The sequence below is a fragment of the Myotis daubentonii genome, chromosome 7 (genome assembly GCF_963259705.1).
Source record: "Myotis daubentonii chromosome 7, mMyoDau2.1, whole genome shotgun sequence".
NCBI classification, from domain to species: Eukaryota; Metazoa; Chordata; class Mammalia; order Chiroptera; family Vespertilionidae; genus Myotis; species Myotis daubentonii.
In genome coordinates, this window is record NC_081846.1 from 21,696,008 (window position 1) to 21,721,373 (window position 25,366).

Consider the following 25,366-nt stretch of genomic DNA (forward strand, 5'->3'; position numbering starts at 1 on the left):
TCTGTCGTTTTCTTTGCAAATTGTGGAGCCTATCTGTTTGTTTCCAGCTCTCAAACATTTTCGTTGGCTGTCGATGAAAGCCTGTAGGCCCTAGATGCTGTGTCTACATTCCCAGTGCTCTGACCCCAGAGAGTTCAGGCAGCGAGGCTGCAGAATTGCAGCAGCAGGACTTAAAAGAAATCTAACAAATGCTGTGTCGGCGTCACAGGGGGTACCTCGAGGTCCACTCAAGGCCACCTCCTCTGAGGAGCCCTCCCAGGTCACTCTAGCTAACAAAAATACCTCCCCTCCCAATCTCAGAGTACTCGCCATCCAGGGACTCATTTGGCACCAGTGGCACACCCTCAAGGTGGCTGTTTAGTTTCATTTTTTAGTTCTGTCTTCATTATTTAGCACACTCATGTTTGTCTTATCTTCTCCCACTGAACTGTGAGCTCTCCAAGGTGCCTCAGACCTCTCCTCTGCCTCCCCTCTGAGCCCAGTATGGTGTCCCATCAAACAAGAGAGCCCAGGCCCTGTGTGCGGGGGTGTGCAGTTTGGAGAGGGACAGGGGTCCACTGGTCCCACCTACCCTCCATGCCGTCATCGCGATGCCCATTAAAGTTGTCGTAGGAATCCCAGCGGATGAGGGGGTCAGAGGTGTTGTAGTCCACTGACACGCTCGGCCCGTTCTCCAGGTGTTCCATGCCTACAAGGATGGGGAAGGGCAAGAAGACAGTGAGGAGAAAAGGAAAAGAGATCCGCAGCTGGAAAAACAGAGGAAGCCAGCAAGATCCCCCAAGGATGCTCCCTACGGGACTTCTCATTTTCTTGACCCCGGCGGGGCGGGGCGGGGCGGGGCAGGGCGGGACCAGTGGCTTCAGTTGGACGGAGAACCCAGGGGTCTGGTTTCTTGCATTCTTGAAAAGGCTCATACCAGGTCATAGGGGTAAATCAGGACAGAGCACTAAGGAATGAAGACCCCCCCTCCCCCAAGAGAAAGCTGGGGGACCCTCTGCTGAGTTCTGCTTCTTTCTTTTCTGTGTCCTAGGAGCAGTGCAGAGAGACCAGAGTCTGCCCCTGAGGTCAGCGGGAGTGTGGGAGAAGCAGGGCTCATAGCCTTGACATTGAGAAGACACAAGGTCACCCAGGCCATCTTCCTGCCCCCAACTTAAGAAGCTCCCCACTCTAGGTAGAAATCTGAGGGGAAAGACAGAATCCCTCCTACACATCCAGAGAAAGCCCAGAATGAAGACAGCACAAGCTGACAGGCAGACATTCTGGGGTGAGTCGCCTCCCTGAGCTGGCAGGCCTTTCTTTAATCTATCCAGAGTCCCCCTGTCTATAACCTAACTTCATATCCTCCCATTCTGTCCTCAGATAAGATGGAGAACAACTGGTCTCCACATATAACCAGTCTAAAGACTGAAAGGCTATTATTAAATTGGTCTTCTCCTCTTCAGGTTGAATCACCTCAGTTCTCAGAAATGCCTATCGTTTAGCCAGCACCTTGGAGTGTCCCCTCAGCCACACCCTCATCCTCCATGGCCCACAGTCTCTAAATATAATAGCATGATGATCTAATGGGCTGGAACAGTTTATCCAACCCAGCGCCTCTCTGTCTGCTTTTTTATTTTTATTACCAGAGATTAAGTCACTGGTTCATGTTTAGCTGGGGGTCCACTATGATACCCAGATCTTTTACTGTTGGCCTGCTTTTTAATCACATAGGTAGCTTGACAATTGTAGAGAAGATCAGTGGGAGAATGGTGAAGGAGGGGTGGGAACAGGCCAGGATAGAGGGGAAGAAGTAAATGATGAATGGATTCTAATTTGAATTATACCTTGAATTTTCTCTGGCCCATAAGAAAATACAAATTCCACCTTGCCGTATTCTGGAAATCTATCATCTGAAAAAGGAGAAAAACAAAATGGGCACTCAATTTCTAAAAAGGACTCCATAAAAGGTTTTCTTGTAGAAAAGATTAAAATAATACACATACACATTGATAATATATTAAGTTATATATTTATATGAAATATAAATATATATAAAATTAAGTCTCTTGCCCTCCCTTGACCCAGTCCTACTTACCTGAGGTAATCATTTCTAACCATTTCTATTTCTTGTTCTACTAGTGGTTACCTTTAAGACTCTAAATATTAGCCAGTTTTTATGTCACTATTTTTAGGTACATCAGTTTTAAATAATCCCCATTGATTCACCACTATGAAAATGAATAATTTGGCTCACTTTACTACTCCTACCTCCCTTCTTCTAAAGTCTGGTATTATTATTATCATCATCATTTACTCTACTGATTACATTTGAAACTTTAAATACTATAGTTAAGCCTCTATTTCTTGATCTGTCCCTTTTTAATATATTTTTATTGATTTCAGAGAGCAGAAGGGAGGAGAAAGGGATAGAAACATCAATGATGAGAGAGAATCATTAATCGGCTGCCTCCTGTATGCCTCCCACTGGGGATCAAGCCCGCAACCTGGGCATGTGTCCTGACTGGGAATTGAACCATGACCTCCTGGTTCATAGGCCAATGCTCAACCACTGAGCCACACCAGCTGGGCTTGATCTGTCCATTTTTTTATGGTGTCTTGACTCCCTCTATGTAGGAGAAGGAATTTGTGCCCCGCCCTTTCTTCCATTTTCACCAACCCCACCTTTATTGTGTCAACTATTCCTTTATTGTTCCTTGTTAAGATTGATAACATTCATTCTGTTCTAGAATTATGACAGCATCTTCTGCTTTTGCCTTCCTGCCTCCAGTGCAGGGAAACATATCACAGGGCACATCCTTCTCCTACACCAGCCAGACTACACAAGGGGATCATTCCCCTCCTCCTCCAAGTCCCAGCCCCGCTCTCCGCTCCCTCCCTGAGCCCAATCTGGACACAGACCATCATACACTGTGAAGTTATCAAGGATGGTGTCCACTCCCTGGGGCACCCATCATGCCTGTGCACGTCTCTATCACTGCAGGCATCACTTTGTAGTGTCCTGTTTGTGTTTATGGATAGATAAATAGATAAAAACATGAACAAGTGGGTAGGTGGATGAGTAGATGGATAGATTTAGATGGGTGGGTAGATGGATGGGTAGGTATATGGGAGGTAAGCGGATGGATTGACAGATGGATGTATCAGCGGATAAGTAAATGGATGGATAGATGGATTTGGATTAATGAGTGCATAGATGGATAACTTTAGATGGGTAGGTGGGTAGATGCACGGACAAGTGAATAGATGGATGAATGGATAGATAGATGTGGATATGTTCCAGTCCTGAATGTGATGTAGACCAAACCTCAAAAGAATAGAGAAAAGAAACAAAGGGAGACATCCCCCTGACCACCTCCCTTCCCTCAGAAACAGTTCCCCCTCACTGCTGCCATGCCCACCCCCCATAATTGCTCTTCTACCCTGTGATAGAATTATCCCTTGCTAGGTCTACCTCTCCACTCAATGAGCCCACCTTTGAAGGCTTCATCAAGGTCCTCCTTCCCAAACACAACCCCCAGGTCATGGATGGCGCAGGTGTGGAACTGCACACGGAAGATGACATCTCGGGCTGGGCTCCGGAACTTCTTGTGGTAGCACTTCAGCTGGGCGAGAAAGAGAGCAGAGCCCATCAGGTGCCCACGGGTGGGAAACCGGGTCCCAGGGGGCTTCTTTATCAGCTCCAAGGCTGGGCCCCCCAGGCTCACCCCAAACCCAGTGAGGGAGAGGTCACCAACACAAACAGGATCTCAGAGCCTCTGGGGAAACTTCTAGAAGAGCAGAGAGTTGGAGGCCAGTCTTATCCCATGGGAATAAAACTGCCTCTCAAGAATTTCCTGCACACAGATCAGAACGGAAAAGTAGGAGTGGATTTAAATTGATGGGGGAAGGGCTGAAGCTAGAATTGAGGGAGTCCTTGTCACCAGTAAGAAGCCAGGAGGTAAGAGCTCCCACTGGGAGACATTTCCCCGGAGCTGTTCCAGAATTAGAGGTAAGCCCAGCGGGCATCCAACTCCGAGGCCGGAGAATGCACAAGCATTGTCAGAGGCTGCAAGGCCTTGCAGGAACCCTGAGAGCCTACAACACTAAGGCTGGTGGCCCACCAGGAGTGAGGTCTTGTCTGGAGAGGCAGGAGGAGCGCAGGAAGAGAGGAGATGGGAGAAAAATAAACGAGGAGGAGGGGCTAGAGCCAGAGCGGCAGCGCTCACCAAGATGTCTCCCTTCAAGAGCAGCCCAGGCTCGATGGTGATGCAGATGCTGGTCTGGCTGTCTCCTTGGACGTTGCTGTGAGGAAGAGGCAGGCAGAGGAGAGGGACAGCTGGAGGGGGGCAGGCAGTGCTTTTCTCCCTGCTGCCCCTCTGCCACCAGGCTACTAGGAAACCTTGCCAACTTCATCCCTTAGCCCTCTCCTGGAAGAGATTCAAGGCAGCAGCCACCAACACCACCAACACACACACACACACACACACACACACACACACACACACGCGCGCCCCTGCTCCTGGTCCTCAGCCTCGGAGCTTTGGCATCCGGGACTCTCATTCCCGTGGAATACTTACTAGATGCCAGATGTGTAAACAGGTTGCATGGCCTGGTAGATCCGGAGAAATGGCCGACACCCTGCAAGGAAGGGTGGTGTTAGCTACAACAGTAGGAATGGTGGGAAGAGGGAGAGGAGTGAAGGAGGTGGGGGAGAAAGAAAGGAGGGGGAGAGAAAGGGGAAGGAGAAAAGATGAAGGAGAAATGGAAAGAGACGGAGGAAGGAATGCTAGCTTTTCATGTGAAAGGCACTTTAAGTTGACAAAAACATTTCCCAGCCACTGTCTGCCAGCAGGTGTTGCAAGTATCAAACCCATTCTGCAAATGATAGACTGCGGCTAAAGAAAGCTCGGGAAGTGGTGCCACTGAGACTCCAATCCAAGCCTATATTTTTACCATGGCTGCCTCTTCAGAGAAGGTGAAGGAAGACAGGAGGGGCTGGGAAGCCAGAGGCTGGGGTCAGTACCTCCTTTAGACTCGAAGTTGGGGATGCCATGCATGATCACATGGTGCAGAAACAAGGGCTTGTTGTTCATTTTGATGGTGCCAGAGAGCAGGCCGCTGAAGTAATGCACGTACCTGGAGCAGGGACAGGGGCAGCTTCAGCCAAGGAGGTCTGAACCGGGGCCGAGACATCCCATGTTCTTTTCCACCATAACACTGCCCTAGGTTGCCTGCCTAGCCCCCCACCAATGCCCCCAGGCCTCCGGGTAGCTGAGGTCTCAGCCCAGCACAGTCCTCCCTTGTTGTCTGGAGCTCCAGGTAGGGAGAAAAAGCAGGTTCTATTAAGACCTGGAGCTGGGTCAAGCCAAACCCCCTACTTGGGGTTCTTCTGCGCCCCCTGGTGGTCAACGTGAGCATCTCTTTCCTGCTTCACTCCCAGCCCAGGAATCTCCTGCTGGACCAAAATTCCTCCCACACATCCCTGACAGGCATCCTTCAACTGCTCACTACTACACAAGGCAGGCTGATCCACTATCAAATAACTCTGACACCCCTATACTGAGCCCAAACCACGCTGACATTTATACACACAGACCCTGGGTCAGCTCCACATAGTCCCACCAGCCACATGACACTCCAGCAAACAGTAAGAGCATAATAATTATAGTATTTCACTTTTTAAGATCATGCTAAGTGTATGAAAATCCATCTAGAGCATTTCATTTGGTGTTGGAAGATATCTAACTTCCACTAAGTATTTCTATCTCTAGGGTCAACATCTCCTAATTTTTTTAACAAAGATCTTGTTAGAAGAATGGAAGGATTAACCTATCCCACTCCTTCTAAACAGAAAGAAAAAATTGGGTTCATAAAGGCTCATTAGCCTCCCAGAGACACACAGCAAGAACACACAAAGCTGAGAGTGAATGGGGAGAGAAGGGAAAAAGTCTGACTCCAATGCATCCGCCAGAACAGAGGCTAATCCTTCCACCACTGGCCAGCACTTCCTCCTTCTCTGACTGGCCAGTGGACGCCAAGCTGAACCAATCAGAATGCATCTGAGACTCCGAGGGAGCCAACATGGGCTTTTGAAGTGGGTGAGACCAGAACCCGCATGACCATGATAATAGTCCCCTCCTATATCTTGACTCCCTGGCCCATCTCCAGGCCCGTGGGCCTCTGTCCCTGGGCCAGGGTGGGGCCACTTAGGACAACCCTAGCAAGATAATCTGATGGGCAGCACCAGCTCCTATTCAGGCCCCTGCCCAGCCCCCAGCCCCATTACTCAAAGCGGAAACCTGGAATGGCGGGTTCCTATCAGAACTTCTGATCGTGCCAACAGGATGTGTCTGTGTGCTGGGGACAATGAGTCCGGGGGTGGGGTGACAATGAATGGGGGAGCTGCAGGCCAAGCCCCTCCCTCTTTCTCTGCCTGCCCTCTTCTCCTCAAGGGCCTCATTCCTTTCCAGTGACACTGACAAGAAGGCGGGAAAATGGCAGTGAATGCACGGTAAACCCAACAGTTGCACTTTCACATTTGGGAACAAACAGAATTTCCCACCCATAAGCAGATGTGGGTGCAGATATGAGCTGCAAGGCAGACACAGATAATGTATACACACACACACACACACACACACACCAAGTACTGTGGAATCCCTGCATAATCCTATTCCTGAGAGGTAACACTGATCCCCATTCTCCAGGTTTTCAGCTTCAGAGATGTGACTACTCGGCCTGCTCTCTCCAAGCCACGTTGTGCCACGGTAACATCATGCTCCTCTATTTGTACCCCTTATCCTTCAAGGGCAAGGGCCAGTCTCATAACCAAGGCTGACAGCCATAAGTGTCAAGCCAGGGACTGAGGAGAGGGTACTTGAATGACAGCTCTTCCCTCCCTGAGACTTCTTCCCTGGGAACACTCTCATGGACCCACAGCTGCTGTGTCTGGCAGCCTAGCCAGAATTTTCTGCACATAAAGGCGTCCGGTTTCTGATCCAGCTGACCTGAGGCTGCCTACCGGCTGTCTTGTGCCAATTGTAAGACCCTGCGTTGCCTGAGGACTCACTCATTTCTGCTAGGGCTTCCTGCTCCAATGGCAGAAACCATCCCCAGCAGTGCCAGCACACTGCTAGAAAGGCAAGCAAGATACGAGTGATGTGAGTCGGGGACACCCAACCCGGAGAGTCTGGGAAGCCCCAGGACATGCAGCAAGGGGGTCCTGCTGGCCAAGTGTTCCTAAGGGCTAGGAAAGCGACGGGACACTGTGACCTCCCAGCCTAGACCCTGTACCCCAGCCCTTCACTTAGATGCTTCCTTCTCCCTTCTCAAACCTCACCTCACACGTCACCTTCTCAGAAAGGTCGGTCCCTCCGAGTCAGCCCCTTGTGCCCACTCCCATCACTCTCTCGCCCATCATGGTCTGTTTCGGTTTACCCCCTTCAAAGCACTTCTCACTCTCTGAAATGACCGTGATGGCTAATTTCCGTGGGTGTCATCCACCAGAAGGTAACCCCCAAGAGACCTTGCCTGAGAGATTCAGCACCATAGCCTTAGCGTGTAGCCCAACAGGACACATCACAGACAGGTGTGATGGGCCCACAGCTCTGGCCACACAGGGGGAAGGCCAGAGTCGAACTCTCCAGTTCTCCACTCTGGGCCTGGGACTCCACCATTCTGGCTCCCACTCACATGCAAGCCCCCAAGGTCCACTTGATCCTGACACTACCTGTGCCTTCCTGTGAATCAGACATCACTAAACAGCATGCAACCCACAGAGCGGAGTCCAGGGGGAGCCCTCAGCATGGTGGATGGCACAGCCAGAGGGGAGGTCCCAAGTACATTCTGGCTCTGCCACTGCTCTCTGTGGCCCTGGCCACGTCACATCCCTTCCCTCTGGGCTCAGGCTTCCCTCCTGTAAAATGGGGATGCCCTGGATCGTCATGTGGTAGGTCGGCATTATTCAGCTTTGGGCTCAAATTCCCCTGCCCTGACCATGGTCCCTAAAATAGCCCCATTCCCCTCCCTTCAGCTCTCATCTCTGCAGTACTCTATCCTCCTTCTTTCCTAGGACTAATCACGATCTGAAATTGTCTTGTCTGTGTATTTTCTGTATAATGTCCATCCTTCTCAGTTGAGTATCACCTCACTAGGGGCAATGGATTTTGTCCCATTCAACTAGATATCTCTAGTGTTTGGAGCATAGCAGACTGCCTGAAATTTGCCAAATGAATGACTGACTCAGTCCTTGCCCTGATTCCTGCCTGGGCTGTTGTGCACTCCAATGAGACCACGTGGTTGAGTGCCCTCGATAAAGTTTTTAAAGCACACCCAGTAAAAAGTGACTGTTATCAAGAGTGTATGTGACCTCCCTGGGCAGGTGGCAGGGACCTCAGCTTCCTGTAGCTGAACACTGAAGCGATCCTGCTTCCAGGACCAAGAATGGCACTGCCTCCTCATACAATCCGCCTTCTTATACCCAAACCAATGTGTCCCCCACCGATGCCCCCCGCTGCTCTCCAGTACCAGCCTCAGGAGCCAACTGCCCTGCCCACCTATGGGCACATACACAGCTGCTCATGGGCTCACCCATGTCCCTGATCTCAGACTCCTCCAGACTGGCCCCTGAACATGCATATTTAGTACACCCTCACAGAGGCATGCTGTTCCATCCCCCGTGGGTCCATGAGGCTAGTCCCCACACATAGCGAGCATACACATGTGCACTGGGCTGTGACCCACCTTCTCTGGGACGGCTGGCCAATGGGTACAATCTTATCTTCATAGAACCGCTTCATTGCAAACCGGTCCAGTGCCTGGTCGGCGCTGGGAGGAAAGACAGATGGTAAGAGGAGCCAACATCCAAGTGCAAGAGCCTTTCCGGCCCCCTCCCCGCTCCCCAGACCTGCAGAGTCCTGCAGCCACCCTGTGCTGAGGTGCTTTCAGGAAAAGAGCGCCCTGGCAGCTTGCGATCCTGTGTGCTGTGGGGGGCTTTGGAGCTAGACAGCTGGGAGCCCATCACTAGTCTACCACTTCAGCACTATCCTTAGGACAGGTTGTTTAATCTTCCTGAAACTGATTCTTTTTTATTTCATGTCAAATGAGAGGGATAGTTGCCTTCCTCAAAGTTTGTTATGGCAATCAAGTGGGCTAACATCTCTAAAGAGCTTGGCACCTGTAGGCATATAGTAGGTGCACAGCGAGTACGCACCAGTAAGCAAAGAATAGGCTAAGACGGATTTCTTAAAGCTGTAAAATTGCCATCCTACAGGCAAGCCCTCCACAGAACCCTCTACCCATCCTCAGAGTGCTCAGAGAGATCATTTTAAAATATAGTGACCGATCACCTAGCTTGCCCCTTCTTGACTCTCCCAATGACTTCCCATCACTCTTAGAAAAAACCCAAAGTTCTTATCGAGTCCTACAAGGCTTGCCCCCGTCCAGCTTCACTTCCTGCTCCTCATGCCCTCACTCACTCAGCTCAAAACATGCCAGCCCCTCGCATGGCATTCCCGCCACAGGCCTTGTCCCTTCCTCCTCTCTCTGCCTGAGAAGTTCCCTCCTAGACTTTATGTGACTCAGCCGGTCCCGCTCTCCTCCACCTAATTCAGGTCTCTACTCAACTATCGCCTTCTCCAGAGGCCTCCTCTGACCCCTGTCATGCTCTGGTCTCCATTCTTTCACAGACCTTATCACCTGCGATTATGGATACACTTGCTTATATACTTAGAGTCCGTGGGACAGTGGCCTGGCTCTGCCCACTGCTGTATCCCAGCACCTAGAACAGTGTGTGGCTGTTCAGTAACTACTGTCGAGAGAATAAACCAATGAGTGGATGGCTCCCTCTGCCTCTCTGCAAAATGGAATCAAAACAGGCACTGCTGGTTTACTATTCTTGCCCCAAACCCCTAAGTGGGAACAGGCCCTGCTGGCCAGGGACAGGGGGATGGATGAGATAACTCCCAGACGGTTCTGCTGGACCCAGATCTGATCCAGTATTTCCTTAGGACACCCTCCCTGCTCACCCAGGAAAACAGAAGGCAGTTTGGCAAGAAAAAGTGGCCCCAAGAATCTGGCTGGATGGGGTAATCACAGATGGGCCCATTTCCCAAGGCTGGACAATGGGAGAGTGGACTCTCCTCTCTCCTGCCCTCCACACACAGGCTCCTGGGGTGTAACAGGCACCTTCCTTCCTCATCCTAAGAACCTCTGACGCCCTCTGTCTTTATCCTCCCGCCCCAAGGAAGGGAGAAATCGTGGGTGGGTCAATATGCAGAGAACAGGAGGCTCGGGGGCCCTCTTACCTGGCCGAAATGTTGCTGTAGTGCATGTAAGCAGCGATGACCACTCCTATCCTGCCTCGGTTTCCCTGAAAGAGCCCCCAAACACAAAAGCCTTTATTTCTAAGGCCGGCCTACTGCTCCAGTGCCCATCCAGAGCCTTGGAGGGAAGGGGGCAGGGGCTGGAGAGAACGGTGTGGCTCTAAGGGAGACCAGGAGGAGGAAGGGGATATGTGGGAGGGACGAGGGTGGGCAACTGAGTCTCAAAGAGAAGAAACACAGATGATCACCCACTACACTTGAGGGCCCCACACTTCCTGTGGGGGCCCCGGGGCAGGATCTACCATCCCTAGAAAGGAGAATACACAGACTTCCACACTCACACAATCCAATGACACAGGCCAGGAGATACCCTCATCCAAGGATACATTCACACATGGGCATGCACACGCACGGTCACACACACACACTCACACACCCTGCAGCCAACTCTGACCTTGTTGTGTAGAACGACGACATTGTGGGGGTCTGCGTTGAGCCAAGTGTCCATGGCCTTGCAGACACTGCAGATCTTCTCCAGGGCTGGGGTGTGGAGGTCAGGCCAGCCGAATTCCAGTACCTGCGGCCCAAGCCAGGAATGATAAGCGGCAGAAGCCCAGACGGTCAACCAGGGCAGTGGGGGCAGCACACACTCCACATGCTAGTACCGGGCAGCGGCCACCAGCAGCTGGGCCTTGGTTCCTGCCCTGCCTATCAGCCCAGCTGGGAGGTGGGGGTGTGGGGGGATAGGACAATGGCCAGGACCAGGGACCCTGTGCCTGAGTCTCAGCTCTGACACTGGCTTGCTGTGGGGCCCCAGCCAGTCACGGCCCTTCTCCTAGCCTCAACTTCTCATGTGTGAGTAACACAAAGGCAAGGTCCCTTCCACATGACTTTGACCTCAAAATGTGATGGTGCCCCCAGCATGCCCCCAAGCTCTGCTCCCACAGACAACCCCAAGGCCTGGCTCAGGGCGAGGGCAGGGCAAAGGGTTCCTGGCTGTTCATGGCTCTTTTCCAGGCCCTGGCCACACACACCATTGATTTTTCAGGCCAGCCCAGAGAAGCTGAAGGAGACAGAGGGCAGATCTGAACCCCAGTCTCCAGCTTCTCAAAACTTTTCTAAACTCACAGAACTTTACAGTAAAAGAGAACGTCTGCTTAGAAGGGCCCAGAGAATATACCTGATCCAGCCCGTCCACTCTCAGAGGTGCAAACTGAGGCCCAGAGAAGTGTGTCACCTTCCCAGGGTCACACAGCAACCGGCACCAGAATCCAGGAGCCGGGAGCAGGCACCACGCAAAGCCCGGCCCACGGCCCACAGGGTGAGCAAGTGAGAGCTGGCGGTGGGAAGGTCCACGTCGGCCATTCCTAGCCAGTCTAAAGCCAAGATACCTTTCAAAGAAGCTAACAATCTCACAGCTCCAGCCTCACCCAGAGATCCTAAGGGCTCCCCAGGGAGGCAGAGCTGGGTAGAAATCACTGCATCGAGCTTTGCTTTCTGTAGTTCGTATTATGGAAACAATGAATAGATTCTTTCCCATTATCCAAGGAGAAGATGGCACTGTAATAGGCTTTGCAATCTGTCACAGCACTTTCCCTAAGACTCTGACGTGACTCTGACGTGGGACCCGAGGGGTGAGGGGGGCTGTCTGTTATCTCCCCTCCCAGGCGGGTAGACACTCCCACCCTACTCAGCATGGGCTCACCTTGGCGTGGAGCTTCGTGATGTCAGGTCTCCGCTCAGAGAGGTTGAAAAGCTAGAAGGAAGAAAAGGAAGAAATGGTGGAGGGGTTCACATGCTGCTCTCGCCCCTGCTGCAGATCCCACCCACACATGAGCTGGGATCAACAGGAACCCAACTATAGGTTCTCAGGAATGGGGGGGGGGGAGAGAAGTACAGACTCTCAGCCACTCCCCTCTGTAAGCAGACATCCAGAACTAAAGATGAGAAGGGGATGGAACCGGTCTCGGGTCCCATGTTCAGCATTGGCCTTCTCTAGTTTCCATTACACAGGTGGACTTTAGAAACTCACCCCATGAAGATGCAATGGCTCTGCGGTCAGACACCCCCCATCAGAGGATACAAACTGTCCTGGGTGAGCCCTCTCAGACCCTTGACATCCTCTCCCAGAAGACATTCTCCAGCACCTAACCACAGCCCATGAGAATCCCCCAATCTCTGGAATTCCCGTCTCCACCTCTACCTCACTGCCTAGGAAACTCAAAGACCACTGTGTTGCCTCCTGGGGAGAAAAGACGACCCTATGGTTTGGTATAGGCAGGATGGAGGGAGGGTGGCATAGCACAGAGTCCCATGAAATCCTGGACTCCCAAAGTGAGGAAGGACCGTAGATGGCTTCTAGTCCACTCTTGAGCCCCATAATGGAACACGTTTATTATGTGAACAACAGCTACCACTAGAGTATCCACAGCCTGCCATACCCATGCTAAGAATTTTACATCTACCAGTTGGTTTCATTCTTTCAACCACCATAAGACATGGGTAGTATTATTAGACTCACTTTATAGATGGGGAACTTAAGGCTTAGTGAGAGGCTAAGTGGCCGAGATCAGCTACTTAATAAGAGCAGAGCCTGCATTCGAACCCAGGACTTTCTGATGTTTCAAACCAAGCTCTTAACAATGTCTGACACAGCTGATGGATGGGTGTCTGTAGTGGGTTGAATGGTGTCCCACAAAAATTCACATCCCCCTGAACTTCAGAATGTGACCTTATTTGGAAATAGGGCCTTTGCTGATGTAAGTAGTTAAGGATCTGGAGATGAGATCATCCCGAATTTAGGGTGGACCCTAATCCAATGGCTGGTGTCCTTATAAGAAGAGGAAAGGACACACAGAGTCACAGGAAAGAAGGAAGGTCCTGTGACGACGGAGGCAGAGATCGAAGTGATGAGGCTACAAGCCGGGGGCCACCACGGATGCCGGAGCAACCAGCAGCCAGGAAGAGGCAAGGCAGGTGCTCCCCTACACAATTCAGAGGAACATGGCCCTGCCAATACCTCAGTTTGGACTTGTAGCCCCCAGATCTGTGAAAAGTTAAATTCTGTTGTTTTAAGCCACCGAGTTTGTGGTAATTTGTTACAGCAGCCCCAGGGGCCTAATACAGCCTCCTACAGCCACCTCTACTCACACAGCCAAGGGCAGCCCCTGAAGGTTGCACAGTCTGGTCTATTGGTCCAGTTGCATGTACCTCCCAGTAAAGTGGCCTACATTTGTTAGGTGACTCTTTTGGGCCAGGTACAGTCCCCATGTCAGCAACACAAGGTCCCTTACGACGCCTCTGCCACAACTCTGCCTTAAGACTTCTCATAGGTGCCAGCAAGGTGCCAGCTCCACCACTTCCTGATACTGTGAACTTAAACAAACACCCCATCTCTCTGAGCTCTAACAAAACCTGCTTTCTAGGCTGTCCTGAAGGTTAAACATGCGGAAAGCAGTTGGAACAAGGCCTGGCTTATAGTACGCGCTCCATAACATGAGCTCTTATTGTTATTCTCTCCTCCTGGTCAACACACACACATGCACGCACATGCATGCACTCTACACATACACATGCACGCACACACAGCAGTGAGGGGCAGGCAGAAAGGGCAGAGGGGCGCTGGCAAAGTGGCGAGAGCCCCATCCTCACCAGGTAGTTGCCCCCATGTTTGGACTTGAGCATCTGGGCCACCTCACGGAGGTTGCTCCGGAAATTCTCCTCGTTGGCTGTGCTGGGGAAGGAGACGGCGATGATCCTCTCTGTGACGTACACCAGGTCCAGCTCACAACTGTCCTCCATGGTCTGGCTCACACTCATGTTTCTGGGAAGACTAGCAGAGAGGGGGTTGTAGATCAGAATCTAGTTCCCCAGGGCAAAGACCAGATGTCTGCACCCCCTACACACTGTGCATGGCCCCCACATCCAACCCAGGGGGTTTGGCTGCTCCCAGACCCAGAGCCAAGGTCAGAGGCTTCCCCTGGCAAGGCCAGTGCAGCCAGCAAGGCCAGCTTGCGGCGCCGGAGAGAAAGAGCTGGGCAGGGACTGGCAAGGATCTCAGGCTGTGTCAGAACCAAATGGTGATGACACCAATCCCAGGTGCCCATCAATTCTCTTAGCACTGCCTTCACCCAGATCCTAGCAGTCAGAGCCAGGGCCAGAGCTGGCTAGGAACCCAGGAGCCCAGCTCTGCCCCCTGACACACTGCAGCCTGGTCTGGCAGAGTGTCTCCACGGCTCCTGGGACAGCTGTGGAAGGGGAAAGAGAGGCTGAGTGAGTGCTCCCCAGCTCCCTGGCTGAGTCTTCTGTTGCCCTCCTTGGCTTCGGAGCTGTGGAGTGGGCGGGAGGCCTCTCGGGGGAAGGGGCAGCTCAGGTGACACGCTCACCTGGGCTCCAGGTGAGCCAGACCACAGCACACATTCCAGCCCTCCCCGGAGGCAGGCCACCTCCTGCCCTTTGTTCCCTGGCTCGATCCCCACCTCTGGCAGCTCCCACACTCCAGCGCTGTGTGGCTGTGGCCTCCCTGATTGCTAAGGGCCCAGGAAGCAGAGGGTGCAGAGCCCCCGACATCCCAGCACCATCTGAGCTCCGTGGAAAGTAGAGAGCCACCTGAACTGGGCACTGGATGAGGGGAGGTAGAGGCTCACATTTTGACACCTCACCCAGCTTCTCTTCCAGGGGGAGGGTCCAAGGGCCCACTGGGGTGCTGATGGGAAGGGGGAATGGAACTTGAGATGCTGGAATTCTCTTCTGAAGCCCTGTAGCTTCTGGGGGCACCGCACACACTCCCCACCCCGACACCTTCTTACCCATCAGCAGTCTCCTAGTGTCTGGCTTCCCCTCTCTGTCCGAGGTGGACAACACTCACATTTCATTTTGATAACCTGTCACTACAGTGGGGTAAAGGTGAGACTGGAGGGCAGCAGGAGGAATACCACCAGGGTATTTCAAAGTGATGGGGCGGCACTGGGGAGGACCCCCAAGAAGTAGGGCAGAATCCCGTCTCCACCAGGTTAACTCTGAGCCCAACTCTGTGGATGGGGTCTGGAGATGGGGGAGCCGGGGTGATGTGAGGCTTCTCCATGGTGGCAATGACAGGGACCGAGTGGTGGAAGGGCCGGTGGCTGCAGTAAGGTCCAGTGTGATTTGAGCTCTGAGCCCCGGCCATCCCTCATCCCCAAGATGAGCTTCTTTGAGGCGGGCTCCTACCTCAGGTCACTGCCTGCACCAGGCAAAACAGCGCCACCGCCTGACCACCTCAGCACCGCCCTCCACACCCGCCCACCCAAGATGCTTCTCAGCTGTGGGGGGAGGAGGGGATCTTCTAAAGAGCAGATCAGGTCGGAGGGCAGCAAGTGGCTGGACCACAACCTCCTGGGGGTTTCACCCACACTCCAGGTCCCCTCTCCCTGGAACCCCATCTTCCTGGGGCCAGATTCTCACTCATCTCTGGAGCCTCAGGGGTGAAGGTGAGACAGAGAGAACCAGAGAAGCTGGGCGCAGGGAAGAGAGGCTGTGTCCGAGAGCCACCCAGGCCCCTGTGCGACCTCTAACAAGCCACCTCTGAAACTGTTTCTTCATCTGCCAAATGGGAATAAAACACTTACCTTGCAGGGCTGTTGCAAGGACTAGATGAATCATACAGGTACGTAAAGAATTCGGCTCAAGGCTGGCTTCCAGCTAGAACCCAGAGCATGACCCTTGCCAAGCGGCATCCACCCACACCCTCCAGGGAGGGTGCCACGGCTGCCCAGGCTTCCTACCACTGGCTTTATGACTTCGGTCTCGGAGACCAAAAGGCATGACTTGCCAGGAACTCCCACAGTGACCTCACTGCCAGGACCCCCACCCTGTGCCCCCCACAGGCCAGGCATACCTGACGGGCTGGGGAGGGGGCTGGACACTCGGGGTGACTCTGATGGAGCCCTGGAAAAGAGAAAAGAGAAGCAGCATTGTGGAGGAGGCAGGCTGAGAGCTGTCCACCGGCGCAGTCAGGGTCACGGGCAAACGCAGATCCACTTCTCCTTTCTCTGCCAACATTCCAGCCCAGGCACCCTAACACCACAGCAACAAAGCAACCCAGAGCCAAGGGCAGTCTATGCCAATTCCACGTGAGTGTGCTTGCGAGCCTGTGAGCCCCCGGCGAGGAAGGAATCCCAATGTCGAGAAACGTGCCACGCCTGGGCGGGTGCCATCTGTACTGAGCACACACTCAATAAAACAGTCACTGACATTGGAAACTCATCTCATCTCGATTCACTGGCCATCGTAATAGGAACCCCGAGGGGAGGGTACAGACTGCAAGCACGAGAGAAGGAACGGTGGGTGATGGCACCCTCTCTCCAGCTCTAAACCTTCCTCCTCCGACCATCGCCATGCCACACTCCTCTCCTTTAAAGCAGCAACACGAGTCATTCAATCAGAGGTTTAGAAACAGAGCGGCCAGCACCACGTGCACCTACGGAGAGCAGCTCAGGCAGCAAACCGTGCCCCCGAGGACCCACCGCCCATCGTATGCTACCCCTTCACCCCCTCCCATTTCCAGGGCTGTCAACTTATACAAAGCCAGGCGAAGGGACCCAAGTTGGTGTCCAAAACATGCCAGGGCACCAACGACACAGTGAGGAAGCCCAGGCTGTCCCTCAGCACCCCGCTGGGCAGCCTTCCTACTATCCTCTGAGCCTCTGGAATGTCACATGTAAAGTGGGAGTATAGGTTGTCTGAAAATGAAAAGGAATTACACATATAACGGTGACATATCTGTGGTTACTGTTATTACATCAAGTACAATTATAAGGGCAATGAGGATACAATCAAACCTTCACCTCCAAGTCAAACCCCTGCATCACTTCTACCACCAACCGCCCATCCTTTCAGCCACCTCACACGATGCAGAATCGGATACCCAACACCCAGAATCCCAGGCCCAGCCAAGTCCTCTGAGCGTATTGGCACTGTCCAAGCATTCACGGGCCTCCCAGGAGCCAGCCTTTCCCAACCACCAAGTTGCAACCACTTCTTGGAGGAGACAGGACCGCAATCTGCCGATGAGTGGGGAAACTGAGGCAACAGTGACTTACCCCCAAGTCCTGGTGACTGGCAGGATTCACCCTCAAACTTCAGGCTTGACCCCCTTCAGCGCTCTCCAGGCCCCGCAGAGCCTCCAAGGCAGGACGGGGTGGGCCTGGAGGCCCAGCTCCCAGCTGAGCCCAAAGTCAGGGCAGCCCCGCTAAGAGGACTCCCCATCCATCGGCAGGGAGCAAGCTGCACCCCGAGTCCCCTCTGCCTGGGCTCCCACCCAGCCCAGAGCAGCTCGGCCTCGGCGGGCAGCAGGAGGAAACGCCAAGTGGGGCTGTCTGTCAGGGCAGAAAGCTTCTGTCTCCGCAGCTCTCCTGGCCCTGAGGACTTGGGCTCGCATGAGTCAGGCACTGGGGGGGGCGGGGGGGGTGAGGAGGGTTGTGTTTGGTTTTCAAGGCCCAAACCAGGCTGTTCCAAAACTACCCACCCAGCGGAACGCAGAAACCCAACACTTCATCTCTCTGCACTGCGCTGGGCCCTGACGAGGAGTCGCTGAGCCTCCCCAGGCATGGGCCCCGCTCCAGGCCCAGGGCCACCCCGCTATAAATAGCCCCTCGGGTTTCATCTGTTACGGATCCACAGCCACGTTTGGAGGAGGCCACCACAGCTGCTTCAAACAACTGGAAGCCACAACTGGAGCCAAGGCTTGAGGTGTGGCCAGGACCACAGGTCCAGGCACAGGGAGCACAGGGAGACAAGGGGATACTGAGACGGGCCTGGCAGGGGGGCTGAGGGGCTGAGGGGGCCTGGAGCTTCCACGGCACAGGGGTGAGAAGGATGAGCAGGGCAGGAGAACTGGCTCCCGTTCCCCCCCCCCCTTCCCAACGTTACAACACTCCACATTCCTTAGCCTCCCCACCCCAAAAAAAGCCAGGGAGGATAAATAAAAACTTGGCCCCAACCCAGTCTGGCCATGCCGCTTCCAGAGGTGATAAGGCAAAGTCCAAGCCTGCTCTCTCCAGCAGGCCGGCCAGGGAAGGGGGAGGGCGGGGGCGAAGCTGCCCTGGACAGTGACCCCACCAGAGGATGGGGACGAACAGCTGGATGGTCATCCGCTGATGAATCACTAGGCTGCCCTCTAACTGATGGGGCTTCCTGTTTTCTGCAAAGTTGGGGGGCATGTGACACTCGCTGGCAGAAAGCAGACGTGCACGGGTGACACGTCCGAGTGTCGGTGGACACAGAGCCACAGGGAGAACCAGAGAACCACGAATGGGCGGGGGGTGGGGGAGCAGGGGCGGGCTGTGAGCAAACACAACCTAACGCTCAAGAAAACACAGGTGACCTCACACACACGGCTGGAAACGGGCGTTCTCCAGCGTGCCTCAGCATGCAGGCCCTTTTCAAGAGGGCTGGGGGGACGGGGGAGAGATGTGGTCATCTCTGCCACCCAGCTCCGTGCTCACTCCCTTTTTCAGTAAACTTTCACTGAGTGCTGCAGGCTGTGTGCCTGGCTATGTTCTAGGCACCAGGGGTCCAGCGGAGGAGGAGCCCTGACCTCAGGGAGCTTCTATTCTATGAAGAAAGGTACTCATCACCAGAGCCCTGGCGGCGGCAGCCCCTCGGTCTCACTGAGTCATCTGTAAAATGGGTCCAGCACAGTTTCATGTGATTCTACATCATTGACCTGTTCCACTTAGAGCCCTTAGGGACAACTATCAGATGGCTCTACAAAGAGTACTACAAAGATTTTATTTTGAGAAGAAAATTAAGCTCTCCGTCTGCCTGTCATCCCATTCTTTTCCTCACTGGGGCTCTCAAAGCTCTCTCCCTCCACAGGGCTTCGAACTTCCTCCCAGCCCCTACCAGGACATAGATCAATAATAGGACTTTTGATCCAATTCCCTGTGCACCAAGCAGAACTCTCCCCTATTGTTGTCACCAAAATAGTCTGTCCTTTGTTGAAAGGACACCACTAACGGAAATTCCACAGCGTCACCAAAACAGGGTCCTACTGCTCTTACTACCGGTAAGTTCTTCCTGATGTCTAACCCTCACCCTTCCTACCACAGGTCCAGCCAACTCTTTTTGCCTTGGTCCTCGCTGCTGATCACCGCTGAGCCGTTCCCGAGCGCTCAAAGACTATGACCCTATGCTCTGTTATCAACCTTCTCCCCGCCATTCAGCAAGGAGCAGGAACCCGGGGACCTGGGTGGGGTTGGTTAGAGCAACCACTGTGTGGGAAGAGTCCTGCCTTCCTTTGAGGTCCGCAGACCAAACACAACAGCCCTGGACCAAAAGAAAAGCTGTTTCCTGAGCCCCAGTCCCCAGGGGGCACAGTTGGGAGGAGGGTGTGTAAGCAATATCAGGGGCCATGTCAGGCAGCCAGAAATTGGTGACCAACCTACGTCGGAGCCCATCCCCATTCCTAGGTCTCCTCTGAGAGCAGTGGCCGCCCCTCCCCCGACACCAGCCCCTCCAGCCACACCCCTTCCTCTCTCCTTCCTGCCCACCAGCCTGGATTTTTCCAAAACAAAGTGCGACACAGCACACCATCCACGAACTCCACTGCACACCAGCAGTCAGAGGAAAACAGCCATTCCTGCCCTGAATCCTGGGCCACGGGCCAGAGACAGGAAAACAGCTCAAAAAAACAGGCTTATTGTCCCAGCGGCAGGCCTAGGACTTCAGCCATGTCACCTTGAAAGCGGGTCCCTTCACCTGCGGCAGACTGCAGGGAGCCCACCGCTGGGCAGGGGACTGACTCAATCACCCTGAGGTCATCCAACCCACAACAGATGTCTGGGACCTTAAACTTGGGTTTCCTCTCCTCCTTTGCAGTACGCAGGCCATTCTGGAGCCTGCTTTGCCTTTCATGCACTCCTTAAACTAGACTAACAACCAAAACACCGCTGGTCTCTCCTCCCACATCCAGACAGGACACCACCCTTACCCACCCCTGACACACACATTCATCCCAGATCAACACAACTTTCTCCTAAATAAAACCTCCAGTCCCAATGAAACAGCCACCTCTGTCTTCCCCAGGACTAAAGTCATACACACCCACGTGTCAAAAAGTTCTTCCTGATGTCTAACTTCCCTCTCTCCTACGGCAGCCTTACCTTCCAGGGTCTGTCAGACCCAGGCTGGGGTGTGGGAGCAGCAGCTCTAGGACTTGACTTACAAGAGTTTGTAGACCATTGGCTAAACGTCTTGGTTCACACACCATCACCCTGTCCCCGCCCCCCCCCCTCCCCCGCCCACGACCAAGGTTGGGAGTCCTGGCAACACCAGATCCAAGCAATGGTCCCGGGAAGAAATGGAGACGACATTGAGGCATCGAGCCCCTCCAAGCCTCTGTTTGCTTATCTACAAAACGGGGTCACAGCATCTGCCATAGGGGCTGTCACAGGCATCAAAAAATACCCAGCCCAGCTCCTGGCCCTCAGTCAAAATAGCAGTCATAAGACAGCTACCATTTATTGAGCACGTATCATGTGCTTTGCGGCATTACGCTAGTTAATCCTCAGTAGCAGGTACACAAAAAATGAATTTCTCCCCTGCACTCCAGCCCCAGAAACATCACAAACTCGGACAAGGGCCCCTCTCCAGCACGTGTACCTATGCTCACAGGACCCCTCCTACCTTGAGCAGAGCCTTCCCCACTAATTTGAGAGGCATGCTCCCGCTCTTCCGGAGGACGAGGACGCCTCCCCTCGCTGTGCAGGCTGCCCCTGGCAATGAGGCAGTGGCGGTGGGCTCACCGCAGAAGTGCTGCCGCCTGCAGAAGCTGCCTCCTGCTGCCCCAGCACCTCCCTCTGGGCCCTCCCCACCATGGGTCAGGCAGCTGTCAGATGATAGGGCCTCATGCCATCAACAGCTCCCCCTGTGCCAACCGCCAAAACCACTCCCTGTTCCTCTGCAGATCAAGGCGGGCAAGGATGGAGAGGCCAGCACAGGGGCAAATTGTCAGAGAAAGGAAGGAAGAAAAAGGTCCAACTCGGTCGGGCGTCGGCTCCTGGGGTGTGAGGACAAGAGCCCCCGCTACCCTCCTCTGGGTCCTTCCACTTAAGAAATGTGCTCACTGACTTCCAGCAAAAATGCATGGCAGTATAGCATCATGGACCAGTCGGCCCACCTTCCAGGTTCTTCCTGAATCAATGGCATTTGAGCCACACAAAGGATTCTGCATTTTTCCTCTCCAAAGAAGCAGAGCATGCAATTCCCCAAGATCTGATGACCCTCTAAGGCAGCGGTTCTCAAACCTGTGGGTCGCGACCCCTTTGGGGGTCGAACGACCCTTTCTCGGGGGTCGCCTAAGACCATCAGAAAACACATATATACTTACATATTGTTTTGTGATTAATCACTATGCTTTAATTATGTTCAATTTGTAACAATGAAAATACATCCTGCATATCAGATATTTACATTACGATTCATAACAGTAGCAAAATTACAGTTATGAAGTAGCAACGAAAATAATTTCATGGTTGGGGGTCACCACAACATGAGGAACTGTATTAAAGGGCATTAGGAAGGTTGAGAACCACTGCTCTAAGGGCTCAAGAGTCCCTCTTCATCTCTGCCCTTGGTTCCCTACAGTTTTGACTATTCTACTTGCCCTCACCTTGGTGACTGCTCACCCACCACCCAACCAGGCCTCATAAAGCCCACCCTCCTCCCCACTCCCACCCTGACAAAGTGATGGGCAAAAGTGCTCTGGGCCCAGCTGAGCTGGAGGCCAAGGCCAAGACTGAGGCCCAGTGTATAAGTAGATGGGGTCTGCTCACCCAGCCCCTCCTCCCTTGCTCAGCAACCAAGCTGGGCAACCCTGCCTGCCCTCTGGAGAGGAGGAAGGGACGCCCCACCAAACAAGAGAGGTGTGAGATATCACCCACCCATCCCCAGCCCCTCTGAGCACCAGGAGCCCAGCCACATGCTTCTCTACCCGTCCCCCCCATACTTACGTCTTCCTCAAGGCTTTTCCGAGTGTTCCCTCCCCGGAAGGTTCCTTCTCCCTGGAGAGAGAGGGACAAGACAGTAAGAAAGGGGAGTCAAAGAAAGTAATCAAAAAGCACTAGGTCTTTTACCTGCTGGGTTTGGCAGGGGTGGGGGGGTCAGAGGATTTGCAGAAGGGCCCGGGGTGGGGTGGGGTGGGGTGGGGTGGGGTGGGGTTGGGGAGACTTGGCTGTCTAACATTTCTTTGTCCACTGAAGGCCTCTCAGAGCTAATCAAACCCTCTTCTCTGTGTCTCACAACAACCCTGGGAAATATTATTATTCTCATTTTGCAGATAAGAAAACTAAGGCACAGACAGGCTCATGACTTGCCTATAGTCACACAATTAGGAGCTCTGAGGAGTTAGGATTTAAACCCGAGTCTCCCGCTCCAAGCCATTCAACACCGGCCATTGCCGGAGACACCTCACAGCTGCTAACCTCAGTTCCCACTTCAGGGCCCACTGACTTTTTCCTCTTCCTCCTCCTTGCAGCCTTGAGATTGTCTGTCTCTCTGCTAAGTCAGAAAGATCTATTCGGAAAGATCTGCCTGGCTTTCTCAATTCCTACATATTTAATAAAGAAACCCACATTTAACCACTGGCCTCTCTCTCTCCGCTCCCACCCCTGCCTCTCCTGCTCGGCCTGCCTAGTTCCCCAGGAATCCATTTCCAAATGCACCAGCCCCCAACGTCACCCATGGCCCCACCACTTCCCCCAACTTCCCCATATCTACTCCAGAAGGATATCCCCAAACACATCTGTTCACTTTCCCCAAATCCATCTTCCGCTTTCCTGTCTCCCAGGCGGCTCCCTGCCACCCCACCCCGGAGCCTGCTGTCACTCACCGTGTCCACTACATTCTTTGGTGCATTCTCCGTGTTGACAGGCTGTGGACAAAGGGGAAAGGCAGCGTGAGTCCTCAGGACAAACACCCCCAGATTGGCTCTCTCTCCAAGGCCGATGGCCATGGGGACAGAATGCCTCCAGAGGCAGGACATGATTCCAACCCAAGATGGAACCTGGCTGTCCCCACGTTGGGAGGCACAGTTTGGAAAATAAAAAACTTCCTATTGGTACTGCAAACATCCACCTGGACAAACATCAGCCAGGCCTCTAGCTCGGGCAGTCGCTGACAGTTCAAAAAGGAACAAGGAGAGAGTAACCGTCACTGTGCCAACACGCCAGGCGTTTTCATCAATACCGTCTCCTCTACCACAAGCACCCTGTGATGTAGGCACCATTATTACCTTTTTTTAAAAAATCCTCACCTGAGGATATTTTTTCCATTGCTTCTCAGAGAGAGTGGAAGGGAAGGAGGGAGGTAGAGAGAGAGAGAGAAAGAGAAACATCATGTGAGAGAGACACATTGGCTGGTTACCTCCTGCACACAGCCTATCCGGGAATGGGGAGTAAACCTGCAACCCAAATATGTGCCCTTGACCCAGAATCAAGCCTGAGACCCTTCAGTGTGCAGGCCAACACTCCGACCACTGAGCACACCAGCCAGGGCCCATTATTACTTTTAAGGCCCACTTTACAGATATGCAGAAGTTAAATGAGTGGCCCCAGTCATCAACTACTAATGGGGACAACAGGATTTGAATCCCACCTTGGGCTCTGCACTTCTTGCTCTTTGTGTGAAATGGCAGCAGCCTGGGATGAGAGGCCTGTGGGTCCTAACTCTTCAAGGCCTCCCCCCTGCATTGGCCCTGCCCCTTCACAGACCTCAGTTTTCATGCCCAAAAGCTCTGCTCCACCCAGACCTGCCCCCTATATCCCTTTACTTGTTCTCACATCCAGGCCTTTCCTGGTGGAACTGCTTCCCCTCTTTTCCTAAAAGCTCTCCTCCTCCATGAAGCCCTCCCTGAACACCTCAGCAAGGAGAACTCTCTCTCCCACCTCTCAACTCCAGTACGTCTCTCTGTCAGTGCCATTCATCTGGTCATTGACACATGAATAATCATATCATGGGAATATGTTTTGTTTTATTTGTGATTCTATCCCACCTGCCTCCAAAACATATTCAAAGCAGCATTTTTACCAACTCATTTGCCATATCCCTCATGCCAGGGCCTCTGGTTATGGATAGCAGGCCATCAATAAACACCTGTGGACTGGTCCTGCCACTCGCCCCAGGGCCACCCTTCCCCTGCCCAGACCAATAGAAGTGCTTCCTGCTAAAGGCAACCTGAAAAACAGGTTCCTAGGACTCCCCCAAAACAGGAGAGAAACTTCCCATTCCAAGGCCACCTCCTGACCAGTTTCTAGGGCTCCATTTCCAACTTAGCAAAGTGGTTCGGGGGCCCCTGAACCATACAGAAGGACGTGAGCATGACTGCCAAGGTCATGAAACAGGCCTCTGCCGAGATGAGTGTGGGCCCAGTTAGGACAGACTGTCTCAGCCCAGGACCTGAGGGGCAAGCTGTCTGTGTCTGAAGACAGAGGAATGGACAGAATGACCCCTGAGAGGGTCTGGCTCCAGGGAGAACTGGCCGAGGCGGACATGGAGGAAGAAGGCCGGCTAAGCTGAAGGTAGCCGTGCTCCTTCTGGAAATGGCCCAGACTTTACCCCTCCTGCCTGGAAAGAAGACGGGTGGCTGAGGCCAAAACTCCCTTCCAGGGGATGAAACCTCCTGAGCGTACTTCAGGGCCAAGGCAGCTTAGGATGGATGAGAGAGGACAAGGTCCAGGAATGGAGTAGGAGGCGGGGAGGCACATCAGGAAGCCCCTCTAGCCCTCAGGTCGACCCACCTGGAGTTTGAGGATGGCTCTGGAGGAGTAAAGATGACACATCCCATCCCGTCCCAGCCCAGACTAATCCTCGCCCAGCCACCTCCCAGAGCCCCCGCTGCTGAGCCACAGGCCACTGGGCCGGGGGCAAATGAGCCCACTGGGAAATCCTGGCCCTCTGACCCCACTTGTCCCTTTGATCCAGGGCTCTGTGATGCTCCCGTGGAGACTGTGGGCTGGGCGGGAGCACCTCCTCTCTGGCCCCCTGCGGGGAGGAGGAACACTCCTGGAGGGCAGATCACAGAGACCTTC

At 53.5% G+C, this 25,366-nt stretch overlaps 1 protein-coding gene and 1 long non-coding RNA gene across 17 annotated transcripts in view; one reads left to right on the forward strand and one right to left on the reverse strand.

Annotated features, from left to right (window-relative positions):
- Positions 1–25,366, reverse strand: part of TNS1 (tensin 1) — a 231,643-nt gene that overhangs the window by 82,531 nt on the left and 123,746 nt on the right. For 13 of the 16 annotated variants that reach the window (XM_059703093.1, XM_059703097.1, XM_059703094.1 and 10 more), the window contains 14 exons: positions 23,170–23,211; positions 22,292–22,342; positions 16,177–16,226; positions 13,953–14,133; positions 12,007–12,057; positions 10,756–10,878; positions 10,284–10,348; positions 8,722–8,805; positions 5,003–5,115; positions 4,557–4,617; positions 4,206–4,281; positions 3,473–3,602; positions 1,824–1,889; positions 572–688 (listed from right to left, as the gene is read on the reverse strand). In XM_059703093.1, coding sequence (XP_059559076.1) covers positions 572–688; positions 1,824–1,889; positions 3,473–3,602; positions 4,206–4,281; positions 4,557–4,617; positions 5,003–5,115; positions 8,722–8,805; positions 10,284–10,348; positions 10,756–10,878; positions 12,007–12,057; positions 13,953–14,133; positions 16,177–16,226; positions 22,292–22,342; positions 23,170–23,211 — 1,210 coding nt within the window. Of the gene's footprint in view, positions 1–571; positions 689–1,823; positions 1,890–3,472; positions 3,603–4,205; positions 4,282–4,556; positions 4,618–5,002; positions 5,116–8,721; positions 8,806–10,283; positions 10,349–10,755; positions 10,879–12,006; positions 12,058–13,952; positions 14,134–15,907; positions 15,987–16,176; positions 16,227–17,380; positions 17,658–22,291; positions 22,343–23,169; positions 23,212–25,366 lie in introns of those variants that run through there. The other 3 variants (XM_059703102.1, XM_059703101.1, XM_059703103.1) reach the window with 3 other exon arrangements.
- On the forward strand, positions 17,781–20,422 carry LOC132238219 (uncharacterized). Its single transcript, XR_009453754.1, has 3 exons — positions 17,781–18,029; positions 19,158–19,347; positions 19,835–20,422. It is a non-coding gene; the product is annotated as an uncharacterized LOC132238219 (long non-coding RNA).